General features: G+C 46.4%; 1 protein-coding gene across 4 annotated transcripts in view; it reads right to left on the bottom strand.

Moving 5' to 3' along the window:
- SEPHS1 (selenophosphate synthetase 1) overlaps positions 1-14886 on the bottom strand; it is a 30640-nt gene extending 15754 nt beyond the window's left edge. For 2 of the 4 annotated variants that reach the window (XM_040451408.1, XM_040451410.1), the window contains exons 1-6: positions 14644-14886; positions 12344-12613; positions 7476-7579; positions 5347-5454; positions 3954-4108; positions 147-237 (exon numbers count right to left, since the gene is read on the bottom strand). In XM_040451408.1, the coding sequence (XP_040307342.1) occupies positions 147-237; positions 3954-4108; positions 5347-5454; positions 7476-7579; positions 12344-12536 (651 nt within the window). In that variant the 5' untranslated portion in view covers positions 12537-12613; positions 14644-14886. Of the gene's footprint in view, positions 1-146; positions 238-3953; positions 4109-5346; positions 5455-7475; positions 7580-12343; positions 12614-13955; positions 14080-14643 lie in introns of those variants that run through there. The other 2 variants (XM_040451411.1, XM_040451409.1) reach the window with 2 other exon arrangements.
- Between the last annotated feature and the right edge of the window lie 6 nt (positions 14887-14892).

Below are 14892 nucleotides of genomic sequence, written 5' to 3'. Positions count from 1 at the left end.
CAGACCAGGGAGATGCGCAACCGATCGGATGTGCGAGGTGAGCGCCCTGGTCTCCAAACCAGTCGCCCCAACAAAAACTACCACGGCCCCAAACATGTGCTGCTACCCCGCCCCCCGCCCACGGTGGCAAGCAGCGGTTCACTCACGATATCCAGCCACTGGTGCACGGCCACGGCCACCTGCGTCCCCAGGGGCTTCGTCAGCACAAGCACGTCCCCCGGTACTGCGTTATCTGGCCTGGAGAAGAGAACAAGGCGCGTTCCAGTCAGGGGCACAGAAGAGACAGACGCACTATCAGCAGAACAGGAGCAAGAAGAAGCTGGTAAAAACTATCTGTGCTTACTTAAATTTAAGCCAAACACCATCAGCGGAGTAGAACCTTCCAACTTAGCGCTGAGGCTGCCGCTGGACCAGAAGCAATGGCAGAACTGAGGAGCGTGCAATCACCCACAGGTCCCCCCCGCCCCCGAGAAGTGTCTGAAGAAGCAAATCACTTAACCTTCAGCCCCGCTTGTGTGCGATTCTCAGTACAGACCCACCGTGGTTCTGGGGCAACCGGACTTCTGACACCAGGGCTGTTTTTCACAAGCACTTACGAGGTAGAGACGCAGTGGGATGTGGCTCAAATCTGCCAGTCTAACGTTTAGGCGGTTTCAGCAAAGTTCTCAAACTCAGACTGTTCAACAGTAAGTTTCCTACCCGGGCCCAGACAGAATCCTTGGTTGTTCCTGGTCTGTTTTTGTTTTTTTTTAAATGTATAAACTTCTAAGTTTATCTAGAGAGTGAGAGCATACACACACACACACACACACACACACACACACACACACACACACGTGAGAGATCGGGGGAGGGCCGGAGAGAGAGACCCCAGCAGGCTCTGTGCTGTCAGCATGGAACCCGATGCAGGGCTTAAACTCACAAACCGTGAGATCATGACCTGAGCTGAAATCAAGAGTCTGGCGCATAACTAACTGAGCCACCCCAGCGTCCCTGGCGGTTCCCTCTCAAAGAGGGAAGGCAAACACCGACAACACGAGGACCGACCCCCAAGCCACACTCCTATTATGCTGCATCATCACTACAGCAGGCACCTGTGTCCTCCTGGTCACCCAGCTGCTCTATCCTCCGATGGCAGGTGACGCACTCCCTCACCCACGTCAATTACAACGTCCGGGGCACAGACTTCAAGTCAACAAATAACTCCCCGACTCATCCTATGTCTCTATCCGCTGTTAGGTTTGAAAAATGTTAACCCTATTAACAGTTTACAAGAAACTCATTTTCCAAAAACCAGACCTTAAGACATAAAAGTCTTCAGCTCTGACTCAACCACACCTTAATGCTTATACGGTCTTGCACATCACAGGTTATGTGTAACCCATAAAAATTACTATCAACAAGTTACATGCAATAAAACTGACGGGTTATTTTTAAGTTTACGGGCACTATCTTATGAAATATAATCAAGTGTATACGCTCATTCCTATTTTACAAGCTAAACGTACATACTGTTGACCAAAAAATACCCACCGAAGCTTGTTTTATTATTTTTCCTTTCTAATTGTTGCAATTGCTAAGTGCTTTTTCTACCAAAAAGCTGAAATGTGTGAGGCAGATAGACTTTCAGGGTCTTCTGTCCTCTCTATGTGGCAAGTTTGAGAACCGCCCACATAAAAGAGAGGAAAACAAAACTCTGATGTAAGTAAAAGGCAAGACCCTTCGCACGAAAGCTGTCAGATAATGTGTCTAAAAGGAGCTCCAAACAATCAAAAACCGGGCAAAAGACACGAATATGTGAAAAACACGCTCAACTTTACTCACGAAGTAAGGTTTAGGCCACCAAACTGACTGGCAAAGAACAAGAGGTCTGTTACCAACACGGGGTCTTCCCATTCGCTGCTGCCAGAGCCTCTCTGAAGGGGGGCAGCCTGGAGACACCCAGTGCAGATACTCCGCACACACACTGGACCCAGCAATTCTACTATGAAATATTTCTTACCGAGAGCCACACTCACGCAAAATGATCAGTGAGTAAGGGTACGCACCGAAGTACTATTTATAATGTCAAAATAATTGAAAATAATCTAAATGTCCACAGTAAATTGGTTAAAAATTGGAAAAAGTGGTTGCCCAGTCCAGGAAGGGAAACTGGTGACAAGGAATGGGGGAGGGACTCTGCATTGTAGACCTTTCTGGATCTTTTGAATTCTGAACCGTGCGGACACGGTGCCTCATAGTGTTTACTCATAAAAAAGGGTAAACGAATGGAGTTTCGAATCCTTCAGAAAATGGGACATGGTGGCTTTTCTTAATAAGATGTCAAACGTGAAAAGTTAACAACTTGTATCAAGAGAGAATCTTTCCAAAAGAGAGAGAAAGAGGGGTGCCTGGGTGGTTCAGTCGGTTAAGTGTCCGACTTTGGCCCAGGTCATGATCTCGCGGTTCGTGAGTTGGAGCCCCATGTTGGGCTCTGTGCTGACAGCTCGGAGCCTGGAGCCTGTTTCAGATTCTGTGTCTCCCTCTCTCTCTGACCCTCCCCCGTTCATGCTCTGTCCCTCTCTGTCTCAAAAATAAATAAACGTTAAGAAAAAAAATTTTTTTAAAAGAGAGAGAAAGAGAGAAGGGTAGAGAATCTTTCCCAAGATCCAGAAAAGGCCAGAAAACACAGGAAAAGATGCTCGCATTATTAGCTACCGAGGAAATGCCCATTTCACTCAGGGCTGTGTCACCTCCCACCCGCTAGGACGGCTGCCATCACACACGCAGACAAGAGCCAGGACTGGTGAGGACACGCACAGACGTTCTCCCGTGCTGCTGCTTTGGATGTCAAACGGTGCCACTGTTGGGAAAGCCGTGTGGCGGTTGCCCACGATACACAGTTACCACAGGACCCAGTAGTTCTTAGGTATATACCCGTGGGACAGGGAATGTACGTCCACACAAAAGTTCACAGCAACATCATTCGTTAACACATCCATCAACTGTGAACACACCAATGTCTAACATGGGCAAATTCACAAAACAGAAAGCACATTACTGGTTTCCAGGACGGGGGGGTGGGAGGGAACTGACAGTGACCACTAATAGATACAGGATTTCTTTTGGGGGTGATCAAAACGTTCTGCTATTGGACAGCAGTGATGGACGCACAACCTTGTGAATGTGAAAAACCAATGAAGTGCATACTTTAAAAAAGTTTAATTTTACGTGGTATGAAATTTTGTTAAACAAATTGTACCGTAATGAATAAAATCTAGGGGGTGCCTGGCTGGCCCAGTCACAAGAGTGAGTGACTCTTGATCTCGGGGTCACGAGTTAGAGCCCCAGGTCGGGTGCAGAGATTACTTAAACAAATACGTATTTTAAAAAATCCAGAATTTTTTTTTTTTTTTTTTAATGTTTATTTATTTTTTTGGGACAGAGAGAGACAGAGCATGAACGGGGGAGGGGCAGAGAGAGAGGGAGACACAGAATCAGAAACAGGGTCCAGGCTCTGAGCCATCAGCCCAGAGCCCGACGCGGGGCTCGAACTCACGGACCGCGAGATCGTGACCTGGCTGAAGTTGGACGCTTAACCGACTGCGCCACCCAGGCGCCCCATAAAAAATCCAGAATTTTTAACAAACAGGAATAAGGCACTGATGCATGCTACAAAATGATGAACCCTAAAACCATCACGCTAATATTATGTGAAGTCACAGAAGGCAGACGGGGAGCAGGGGGAATGTGACGGACATTGAAGGAGGGCGGGTTTCCAGCTGGGGTGACGGAACGTCCTAGATCAACTCTGGTGACGGATGCGTACCTCTGTGAATGTACCGAAGATCACTGCTTTGTGTATTCTAAATGTGTGGATTGTATGTGATGTGAATGAACACCTCAACAAATCTTTGCCAAAAAATGAAAAAGGGGGAAGCAAGTCAGGAGACACGAAACAGAAATCAACTTACATGATAAACTCGTTGGGCTGGCAGACGGTGGTAGCCACTCCTCCCAAAACGATCCAGGGGTTTAACACCGTCTGGCCACCCGTCACAGACGTCCCTGCCTCCTCGGCTGCGTCTTTAAAACCCTGTATAATTAGGGGCATCACTTTATCCCTTTCCTACGGTTTAAAAGAACACAAATGAAAAGTCACATAATTCAGTTCAAAACACAGGAAAGAGAATCCACCCTTGTAGTTTTAACAAAAGACTGTAGGGGCACCTGCGTGGCTCAGTCAGTTACGTGCCCAACTTCGGCTCAGGTCATGATTTCGTAGTTCCCAAGTGTGAGCTCCGCGTCGGGCTCTGTGCTGACAGCTCAGAGCGTGGAGCCTGTTCAGATTCTGTGTCTCCCTCTCTCTCTGCCCCTCCCCCGCTGCGCTCAGTCTGTCTCTCTCTCTCTCTCTCAAAAATAAATAAAAACATTAAAAAAAATTTTTTTACATAATAAAAGATTGTAAAGCCCTGAAGGAAGTCCTGGAAGCTTACAGACGGGGCAGGGAATAACAGAAAGAAATACAGAACAGTTGACATTGTAACCATTTTATCAGAAGTTAGAAGTTGTTCTAGGTTACAATGTGAATGAAGCCCAGATAACAGAGAATTAAAAACTAGGATAGGACTGGATATACAGGTCTGCCCTAAATCTGAGCCAGCAACTTACATGGTTCCCAAGAATTCCAAGACTAGCTTAAAAAAAAAAAAAAAAAAAAAAATTCAATTAATTTAAAAAAAAAAAAAAAAAAAAAAAAAAAGAACTCTAGAGCTGGCTTAATACGCATCCACATGCCCTTCTCCAGAGCCTGTTCAAGTCATGACCCAAGCGCATGTTGTGGGGGCTTTACTACAAATAGGCAGGGCAAGACTTCTTTTGGGGAACAAAAATGATCTAAATGGAAATCCTCTCTGTGTCAACCAGCAGGCACTGGCGGCAAGGCCACACACACTGCCGAGTGAGCCATAAACACACACGACACCCGTCTCTTCACCCTCCACATCAGCGACCCAAGCAGCAAGCAGAGGAAGGCGGCCAGCCTCCGTGCCACAAGCCGGGGGTCTGCAGGGCGGGCCCGGTCCACACGCCTGGCACGGAGGTGCTATTACTGTGGCCTAGACTTTATCAAACAAACATGACTGTCTTGGCTTCAGTCTACCTGGAAGAGAGAACGGGAAGCAGGTGGCGGAAACGAAAAGAAGAATAGGCCAGACTCTCTATTTTAATTCACCGACAGCTGCCAAAAACTAAACAGGGAGCCCGACAAGAGGAGGAAAGCTGCACTGCCTGGCCGCCTCGCTTTACAGACGAGGGACGCAGGGCGACCCGGTCAAGTGACGCCCCTGAGACAACAACACTACTTACCCTGTCCGTCATCTTATTACTGATTCCAAGGAGCATCAGCATATTGTCACATTCCGTGACCCCCATTGCGTAGAGGTCGCTGAGGACATTGGCACATGCTATCCTGCCCTGGAAGAGAGGGGAGGCATGAGCGAGGACAAGTAGGGGACTTTCCGTGTGTGCCTACAGGGCACGTCCCAGAACTCGGGGACTTTCCGGGGATGCGGTCCCCGTTTTCTGTGTCCTGCATTCAGTCACAGAACCACTAGGTCGTTCCTTCAGTCTTTCTCAGACATTCCTGCAGCAGTGATTTCCATGTTCTTTCCCGTTCTAAGATATTGGGAGAAATCTGCAATTTACGTAGATGGGGAATGGGGGTTGGGGGCACACGCTGGGGTGAGCGAGGCTGGAGCGGATGGTTCTGCGAGGAGAACTATAGAAGGAGAAAGTTTGAAAACAACAGTCCTAAAGCAATCTTGGAAACGGCCATGTATCCTAAACAGACGCTAAAAATATGTTGACTTTACTGGTTACAGAGAAGATGGTTTTTTATAATACAGGGAGGGAGAAATTTTGGTAGCTTCTTTTCAAGGCTCTAGAAGATAAACAGGAAAAACATCTTGGTTGAGAAATCAAAAAATAGAAGAGACAAAAAAAACCCAAAAAACAAAACAGAACAAAAACCATCCAAGCTCGAAGTCAGATTGTTTTCTAAAGAAAATAAAAAATGTTTCCAGTGAGCTATATTATTTAATAAGGGACTTCAAAATGATTCAAAAGAAATGTGATAAGATTTTGTTCTTTTATCACCACTGGAGATTCATTAAAGAGAAGTCGTCAGGGCGCCTGGCTGGCTCAGTCAGTAGAGCATGCAACTCTTGATCTCAAAATTATGAGTTTGATCCCCATGTTGGGTGTAGAGATGACTTAGAAATAAAACTAAAAATAAAATAAAATAACATAAATGCTAAGTTGTCACTTCTAGACAGTGAAGGAGAAAAATAACAAATTTTTCTTCTGATGTAAGGACAATCAAACCCCCAAGGATTATTTCCAGCAGCTGGTTCATGGCTTGTTGAGGTTTCCTTACAACTTCCTGGCCGATCAGCAGTGACCTTAGAAGCAGCACTAGCCAGGGCCACAGGTGTTTTGCACCTTGGGGGTGTAGAGCTGGAGCAATTTTCTGTCCCTTCTGTCCTGGGCTCTCTCACGAGCTTTTAAGACATGCTGGATAAAGAATGGATTCCGGTTCTAGCACCTGTGCCTCTGGTGGCGCCTGGGGTGTGGTGCAGGTCAGGCTCAGGATTACTGCTCAAGAGAAGAGACATGCAGAGGCCAGACCAGGTTTCTAGTAAATTGTATGCGTGTCGCTGGCACCTGAGAGGTGGTCTTCCTCCTCCCCGCACTTAGCTGTCTCATGGCCTAGGTCCCTATGTGTGAGGCTTGATCCCAGCGCCCACGGCACACAGGGAGGACCATTTCCTAACAATGGGACGTTCCCAGTCGCTTCATCGGCTCCTTGTCTGGTAGGGTAGGGGGTTAAAGTTGGTTAGACCAAGGGGTTGCTGGCGTAACCGTGCACAGAACAAATGGAAAATATATCTAGGCAGGCCACGATCAGCATCTAGAAACTTCAACGCAGCAGTTCGGACATGTATTCTACACAGTGGCAGCTAACACACCGAGGTGGATGGTGACCAGAATCAGAATGAATGGTCAAGAAGCTTAACTGTGGTGAGATGCTAAGCTGTTTACTTCCGGAAGGAAACATCTAGGATCAGTCCCGCTACAGAGTATGGTTAACACCTCTAAGCCTGAAACACAGGAGTGTGGAGTTGACAACGGTCAAAGAGAGAAAGAAAGAAGGAAACCACAAACATGTCAGTCAACACACATGCTGAGACAACAGGTGTTCGTGCAGACGTGCATCACGTACAAGAGCAGCAGAGGGCTCACCGCGTCTGCTGTGACTGCCTTCCGCAAGGTACCAAGTGTGAGCAGGGCACAGATCCACTGGCTCCACGTGCAGAAGTCAGGGCAGGGCAGGACGAGAACAAGTTGGGTGTGACAAAAACAAAATCCCCAGCCACAGCCCCAAACCCGACCAACAAGCAGTCCCAGATGTAAAAACGCACCAGGGTCAAACTCACCATCATGTAAGGGTCATCGACGATAGGATAAATGTAATCCGTGGTCTGAACCAAAGAAAGACCGCCGTGCCTCAAAGGAATGACACAAGTATCCATTCCAATGCCTGCGAAGATGAAAGTTACCATCACCCCAAAGTCAAATGGAAAAGCCGCTTCATTTCCTACCACTGGTGTTGTGAAGACGAACAGTCGTGTGCACGACACTTAAGGAACACTGCACCCTGCCAAGAAAGCAGCATGTTTCCTATCAAGTAGCATTAACTGAAATAAACGTGAAACATAACTAGCTTAAGATAGAAAGCGAGAATAAAATTCGTTAGTCATGAAGACTCAACTTCTACACGGTACAATTTTTAGACTCTAACGATGCTTCAAATGGAAATTTCCCCTTCATATTACTGTATCATGTGACTGGCACCACAGAGAATTTCCTTAAAGATGAGAAAGTGTAAGTACAACTTGGGTTGTCTTATCTATAGGTGCTTTCTGAACCGATCTTCAGGCAATTATTCTATTTTCCCCAACAGAAAATCTGTAAAATCTTTTACACACATAAAAAAAAAAGTTATGGGGCACCTGGGTGGCTCGGTCGGTTGAGCATCCAACTTTGGCTCAGGTCATGATTTCGTGGTTCGTGAGTTTGAGCCCCACATCAGGCCCACTGCTGTCAACTTGTCACTGGAACAGGTATTCATATTCATTGCTTCCAGTCAAGCAAGTACATACTCTGTGGTACCTAGGTGATCTGTTACGTAGGTTCCCGGAAGCATTTTTTAAGAGGAAACTTTAACATTTCATGTTATTCCTCTTGTGGAAAACTTGTAAATGTCACCTTTACTAACTTACATTATGAACAGGGAAAAATACTTTGCTAAACAGGCCTGTAGGAAACATTTCAATTCATTAAGAATTGTTTCTAGGGGTTCTTTCCCGGTCTCTCTCAAAAAAAAAAAAAAAAAATTTGTATCTAAATGTTTAGAAAGATAACATGGACAATTGATGATCTAATAAGAAATAATTCCCTTTTACTCAAATCAGTTTAGAAATGATGAAGACTGGGCTGCCGTAGGCTACCTTTCTTTGAAAATCACCTGTAATGCAGGTGTTCTCAAATTCAGACTGGCCTTCCCACCAAGTAAGCTGAATACTCAGTGCTTTCCTATGCGTCTCTCCAAAGGATGCCCTCCAGTCCTCTTGGGATTATTTCAACTTTGTGGTGAACGGCCGAAGGCAGAGAAAGAGGACGAAACAGCAAAGGACACAAGCGCACAGCAGGCACCCTTGCAATTCAGAATTCCAAATCAGAATCCAAACGGAAGGAGAAGTCCTGTCTGTATCAGGCTGAAGTGAACACACCAGTACCTTTCATGTTTTGCTTGAGCAACACTGCTGAGGCACAGCTAACCCAGATCCACAACGGCAAAATACCCAACAGAGGCCGACTCATAGGGCACCTTACTTCCCCTGGCCTTGACCCCTTATTACGAATGCAAAAACAAAATCAGGTTTAATAAAAAGTCACAGGCTCATCGAAGGCGGGCTGATTTTCTGCAAAGCAGTGTCTGGATGGCAAGTCTCACAGATCTGTGACAATGGAGCAGGCTGCCCAGGTAGTGAGTGATCCCCAGCGGGAGGTCAGACCCAGCAGGGAAACGCACGGAAATTCATCCCCGGCAATTTCACCCGAGGGCGGCTGTTGAGCAGGTAAGTGCCAAGGTGAAGAACCACAATTTAACTCATATTGAGTCTCCCTACATTGGTAATGCCAACAACAGGTTATTCTGAGAATGTTACTATTTGCTTTAGAAAAGAGTGAAACGCTGTTTTCTTCGGGGTTTTCATGTAAACTACAGGACTCCTGAAATAGACTGAATGCAGTTGCTGAATGTTAGCTTTCAATGTTTCTAATCTGGTTAATCCTAAATTTGAATTAAATAAATGTGAGGGACGCCTGGGTGGCTCAGTCGGTTGAGCATCATCTGACTCTGGCTCAGGTCATGGTCTGGTGGTTTGTGTGTTCGAGCCCGTGTCCTGCTCCCGTGCTGACAGCTAAGAGCCTGGAGCCTGCTTCGGATTCTGTCTCTCCCTCTCTCTCTCTGCTCCTCCCCTGCTCACGCTCTGTCTTTCTCACTCTCAAAAGTATATAAACATTAAAAAATAAAATAAATTAGAATCGTGAAGAACTTAATTTCTACTTATATGCTCCATCAGAGCATTCGGAGTGGTGACTCTTGAGCCTGTGTACCAAAAAGCCAACATTTCATTAGTAACGTTTCAGATCAACTATATTTACATGATGTTTTTTATATACAATGCATTAGGTTAAATCAAATATGTTAGAATTAATTTCTTCTGACGCTCTCTGTTTTAAAGATTCAGAAATTTGAAATTATACATGTGGCTCACATCCCATTTCTTTTGGACAGCACCAGTCCGGTCCGTGGTGATTGGGGGAGAGAGGGACAGTCCAGGGAGAGGGCAAGCGGTAACAGAGGAAATTGCCACAGAGTGGAGGAAGCCTCAAATACCAGAATGAGTGGTGCAGATTTAATTGTCAGTGGATGCTGGAGAATTCTAAGCTCTCAGCAAGACTGAAGCCATCAAGAAAAAATAACCCAATGATCACACCATCACCACCAGTGATGGTGATCAATACTCGATAGCTCGTAAGTACCAGGCAAGAAGCACTGATTTTAACATTTCTTTAGTTAGCATACATCTAAATAAACATGTGTACATTTAACAACTGTTACATCTTAGAACCCGGGAGGTAGGACACTCTAGCTTGGAAACAGATAGGGGTGCCTGGGTGGCTCAGTTGGATAAGCTACCAACTTCGGCTCAGGCATGATCTCACAGTCTGTGAGTTTGAGCCCCACATCAGGCTCTGTGCTGACAGATCGGAGCCTGGAGCCTGCTTCGGATTCTGTGTCTCCCTCTCCCTCACTCTTGCTCGTGCTCTCTCTCTCTCCTTCTCAAAAATAAACAAAACATTAACAAAAATTTAGAAACAGATACACACGGTACATATACACACACAAATAATTTCTGGTACTTCCAACAATTACAAACAGTTCATCTTACAGACTGGGAAACTGTCACTCAGAAGGGTAAGACAGTGCACAGATTACCATTAGTGACAAGTAAGTGACTGTTGTCAGGATACGAATCTACATCCAATTCCAAAGCAAAGTTGTTGCTATCTGGATATACCACTTCTGTACAAGGTTCTAACACTATGTTTTCTTCAGCGTCCCTTTGTTTGCAACCTGGGGTCCGTGTACCCCTAGAGAACACCGTGAACACTACATTTTGTGGGTGTGCATTTTTCTGGGAAAGGGTCACGGCTTCCAATGACTTCTCAAGAGCCCTGTGTGACTAGACTCCTTTGCTACCGTGTTCTGGTAACAGATTTTTCTACCTCTCCCCTTGCTGCTGACATCTGTCCCCGATGCCACTGCTAGGTTGCAGCTGGTGCAGCCCCTCTCCTCACTTCAAACACCCCGGTCTCAGAGACCCGAGGGCAAACAGTACGGTGGGCGGAGGAATCAGAGGACGAGGACTCCAGGTCCTGACCCTCACCGAGTGACACGGAATGACTTACTCGACCCTCCCCGGCATCACGGGGCTGAGGGAAGGAGCGAATGATGTGACCCATTTTCAAAATGCTTCACCGCGCACGGCATGCTCAGCGAGGTCCACAGGGAAGTCAGAAAGAGGCATTACTACTTTACACGTAAGGTTTTTATTGCGTCTCCTTTTGCCCATTTGGCAGCGTCCTTCTCTCGACCACATTATCTGACAGCTTTCTCGGTATATTCTTGTTGCCTGACAAGTATGTCGACAGCCGATCCAGCTCACTCTCCCGGCTTCCACACCAGCTAGACAGTGGTTTTCGCACTGAACTCCTTCCTGGGAGCCAGCCCCGAGGCCCCTAGAGTGTGGGGTGTGAGTTTTCCTGTCTCCCCACCAAAGCAGCTCGGCTTTGATATATTCTTTGGGGAAGAAAGGAGGATCTCGGGTTGGAGGACAGAAATACACAATAAGACAACGGGTGAAAGTAAACGAAATGAAAGCCTTCTGTAAGAAAGCTGATCAAGTCGAATACCACGACTACCAAGCCCCCAAACTCCTGGAATACATGCCAAACACTCAAAAGGCAAAGCGATCACGGTGTTTCGCCACGTCCTTAGCGCACCACATGATAAAAGCTAACAATTTCCAACAGCCCAGAATTTCTTTCTGAGCTCTGTGTTTGGGAAGAGGCAAACCACTAAAAAAGGAATTTAGTAAAGAAGGAAAACCACGCTCTCGATGCCAGATCACGTCCCAGGGTCAAGCACGGCTTCAGTCTTCTCCCTCCTCCCCACAGGAGCTCGGCAAACAGTGCATATTGCAAAGGAACCCCAATTCCTCCCCAACCCAGTCACTGCCCCCAAAGCACCGCACGATGACACACAGACACACCTTTCTTTCCTAAGGCAGAGAAGAGGACGTGGGCATTTTAAGGAAAGTTTTAGGACAGAGGCATAAAGGAGTTTCTGCTTAACCCTCAGCTAACTACAAAATTCGATTTAGCAAGAAACACTTTCACTGTAACAGAATTGTCTCAATTGCATACTTAATAGCTTAAAAAAATGACTACAGCACATTCCTTGATGCTTTTCAAGTATTTCCTCCAAATAAGCTACAATAATGTCATAGCTATCACTGCTTTGCTCTTTGGATCCTTGCAGAAATTAGATTTAAAAAAAAAAGAAGAAGAAGGCAACATGGGAGGACAGAAATTTGGCTTTTGACCCACTGACTACAACTGCAGCCAAGACGCTGTACTTGGGGAAGTATAAAGGGAAGAAGGGCTCACGTACCAAGTCTTGGCATCACTGCTCCCAGAAATTGCTCATCTTCTTGGAAGTGGTTCTCTTGTAAGGATTCCAGCAGTTTCTGCAGGACATCTTGGGGCACTTTGCAGCCAGTGCCCTTGAGTTCAGTGAATCTGGTTAGCCGGAAGCTCTTGTCCAATTCATAACTTTCCGGGTTAAAGGACTCCCGCGTAGACATGGTTCTTGGGCACACACACCTCACAGCTGGGCTCCTCCCCTCCCGCTCCTAGCCTCCTGGTTTCTTTACAGATCCACCTAGGCATCACCAAAACACAAAGACACCATTACAAGAATGCTCACCAGTATTTTGCTAAGAATCAAGTGAATACAAGACGGTGCCGAGCATGGAAAGAGTTGAAATCATCCAGACCAAGGATATGCCGATTTGAGGCCATAACAGTTCATTATAGTGATGCAGAAGCCCAAAGAACTCATTTACGAAGTTGACTGTACCATCAGACATCTTCCAGGGAAGGTCTGAGGTCTGTGTTGCTCTAACTGTGGCTCTGACGGGCAGCCAGGACGCCTCCCCTGAAGAAGGCACTACGGGCCAGCTGGCACATGACACAAGGCCATCTTGAGCAGTAAGTCTCATAGGCTCTTCTAGCGGCCAACATCATGAGAAAACTGCTAGTCACTTCATCTGTCAGCCTAGAAGCACTACGGTTTAGAAATCAAGAAGTCTTGGCTAAAGTGACTTTTCTAGAAAACCTTTTAACATCTTTTGCTGTCCCCCACAGAAAAATAAAATGCCCATTAGACACGCTGCAGGAAAAGGATGCTGACGGAAACGCATTTGATGAAATCCTTCGTGATGCTCGATTCGCTTTTAGAAAAAAGCATGTTTTCATTCTGAGCCAGAAGGACAACGTGATCCAAAACTAAGGACGCCTCACTAAAGAACAGAACTTGAAAGAAAAGTGGAACAGCTGTTTAACACACCAAGATTAGTTTTCTCCAAGAGAGCGGTGGAAAGTTCTCTAACGTTTTAATGCAGTGCTCTTTCCTAGAAAGCAAACATCCCACCCAACGAACCAGTACCCACACATCATTGAGAAAATATGCTTGCTCCTGGTCGTTACCGCTTCGTTGCAGAACTAAAATGAAAAAAAATCACACTGTACGAAATCCCTAGCATTAACGTACTTGGTACCACTGGAAGTTTCTAGAGCAAGCCCTTCTAAGTCTGAAGTCTCAGAGGTGCAACCAGAATCTTACATGCACTCCCAAGGTTTATGAACCTCCAGATTGAGACTTTACTGGGCATAGAATTACAGACACCCCAAATTTCAGGGTCAGGTTCCCCTATAAAATTTACGATGAAGAACATGATTCCCATTTATAGAGTTTCCTATCCCCTGGCAACCACATCACTTATTTAAAATTAATCTCCCTCTCTCACACACAAAACAAATAAATAAAATAAATCTCAGAAAGCCTGAGTTTGGGCGGTAATCCAAACTGTCTTTACAAAAACATCTTTGGGGTGAGCCATCATTTCAGTTTGAAACGTACAACGGAACAGGAGTAAATCTTCAAATACTCCAAGAAAACAACCCATCCAAGAGAAGGGTGGCAGGAGAGCAAAGGAAATGACCTAGAGGGGAATTCTGAAGCCATTTTAGAGTTAGGAAAAGTCCAATAGCACTTTGACTTGCTAGAGTTTGGAACAAAACAGTCCTTTCCTCACAAAACGCCTCGCATTTAACGCCGCCTCACTCCTACCAGGAGAAAAAAAAAAAAATCCAACTCACGAGGCATCGAGTTATTTTCCTACCTCCAAGCCTAACCCCCACCCCCCAAAAAAGAGGCGGGGAACTGGGGGGACTAACCATCTTTCAAACATAAAACTTCTACCTTCCCTGATTTTTAAGAAGAAAAATGTCTAAAACACCTTAAGTCCAAAAGCACTGTGAAGTTTTAAAATTCCAAATGGAACGAGGGATACACATCACACTCACATCCAAACCTTGCAAACTTACAGGTTTTGGAGGGTGGGTGTGAGAAAACGGGGGGTGGGGGGAGATGTGCTCGGGGAAATCGTAATTAATGGGGGGGAGTAAATTTGCATAATAAGAGAGCTTCAACTCCAACCCCAAAGCTGCATGTTTACACCTTTAAAACAATGATATGAATATTTAAAGACAACGGTTAACCCTTTCCGTCTCGGTCACCTTTTTTTTTTTTTTTTTTTTTTTTCCACCGAGAGCGCCAAGCGGGCCGCACAGCTCGGGGAGCACGGTAAGCGGGGACGGGAGAGGGTGCAGCCGCAGCCCCATACCTACCTCCCTACCCCCAAGCCCCTAAGCCCAGCAAAGAAACAATGGGCTGGGCTCCGGGCCCGGCGCGCGGGGACCGGGCTCTCTCCATGCAGCACGCGTCCAGGAGGCAGCCGGAGCGCCGAGGCCGGCACGCGGGGACACCTTAAATCTCAGGCTGCCGCCTTTAAAGGCAGACGCGGCCTGGGCTCTTTGTGCGGCACGGCGCGGCGGGCTGGCCGCGTCCGGGCGGAGGCAGCGCGGCGGCGCCGCCGG

Source organism: Herpailurus yagouaroundi, unplaced genomic scaffold, assembly GCF_014898765.1.
Source record: "Herpailurus yagouaroundi ecotype Mexico unplaced genomic scaffold, PumYag 203, whole genome shotgun sequence".
In the NCBI taxonomy this organism is placed as follows: domain Eukaryota; kingdom Metazoa; phylum Chordata; class Mammalia; order Carnivora; family Felidae; genus Herpailurus; species Herpailurus yagouaroundi.
This window is presented reverse-complemented; position numbering and strand designations above follow the sequence as displayed.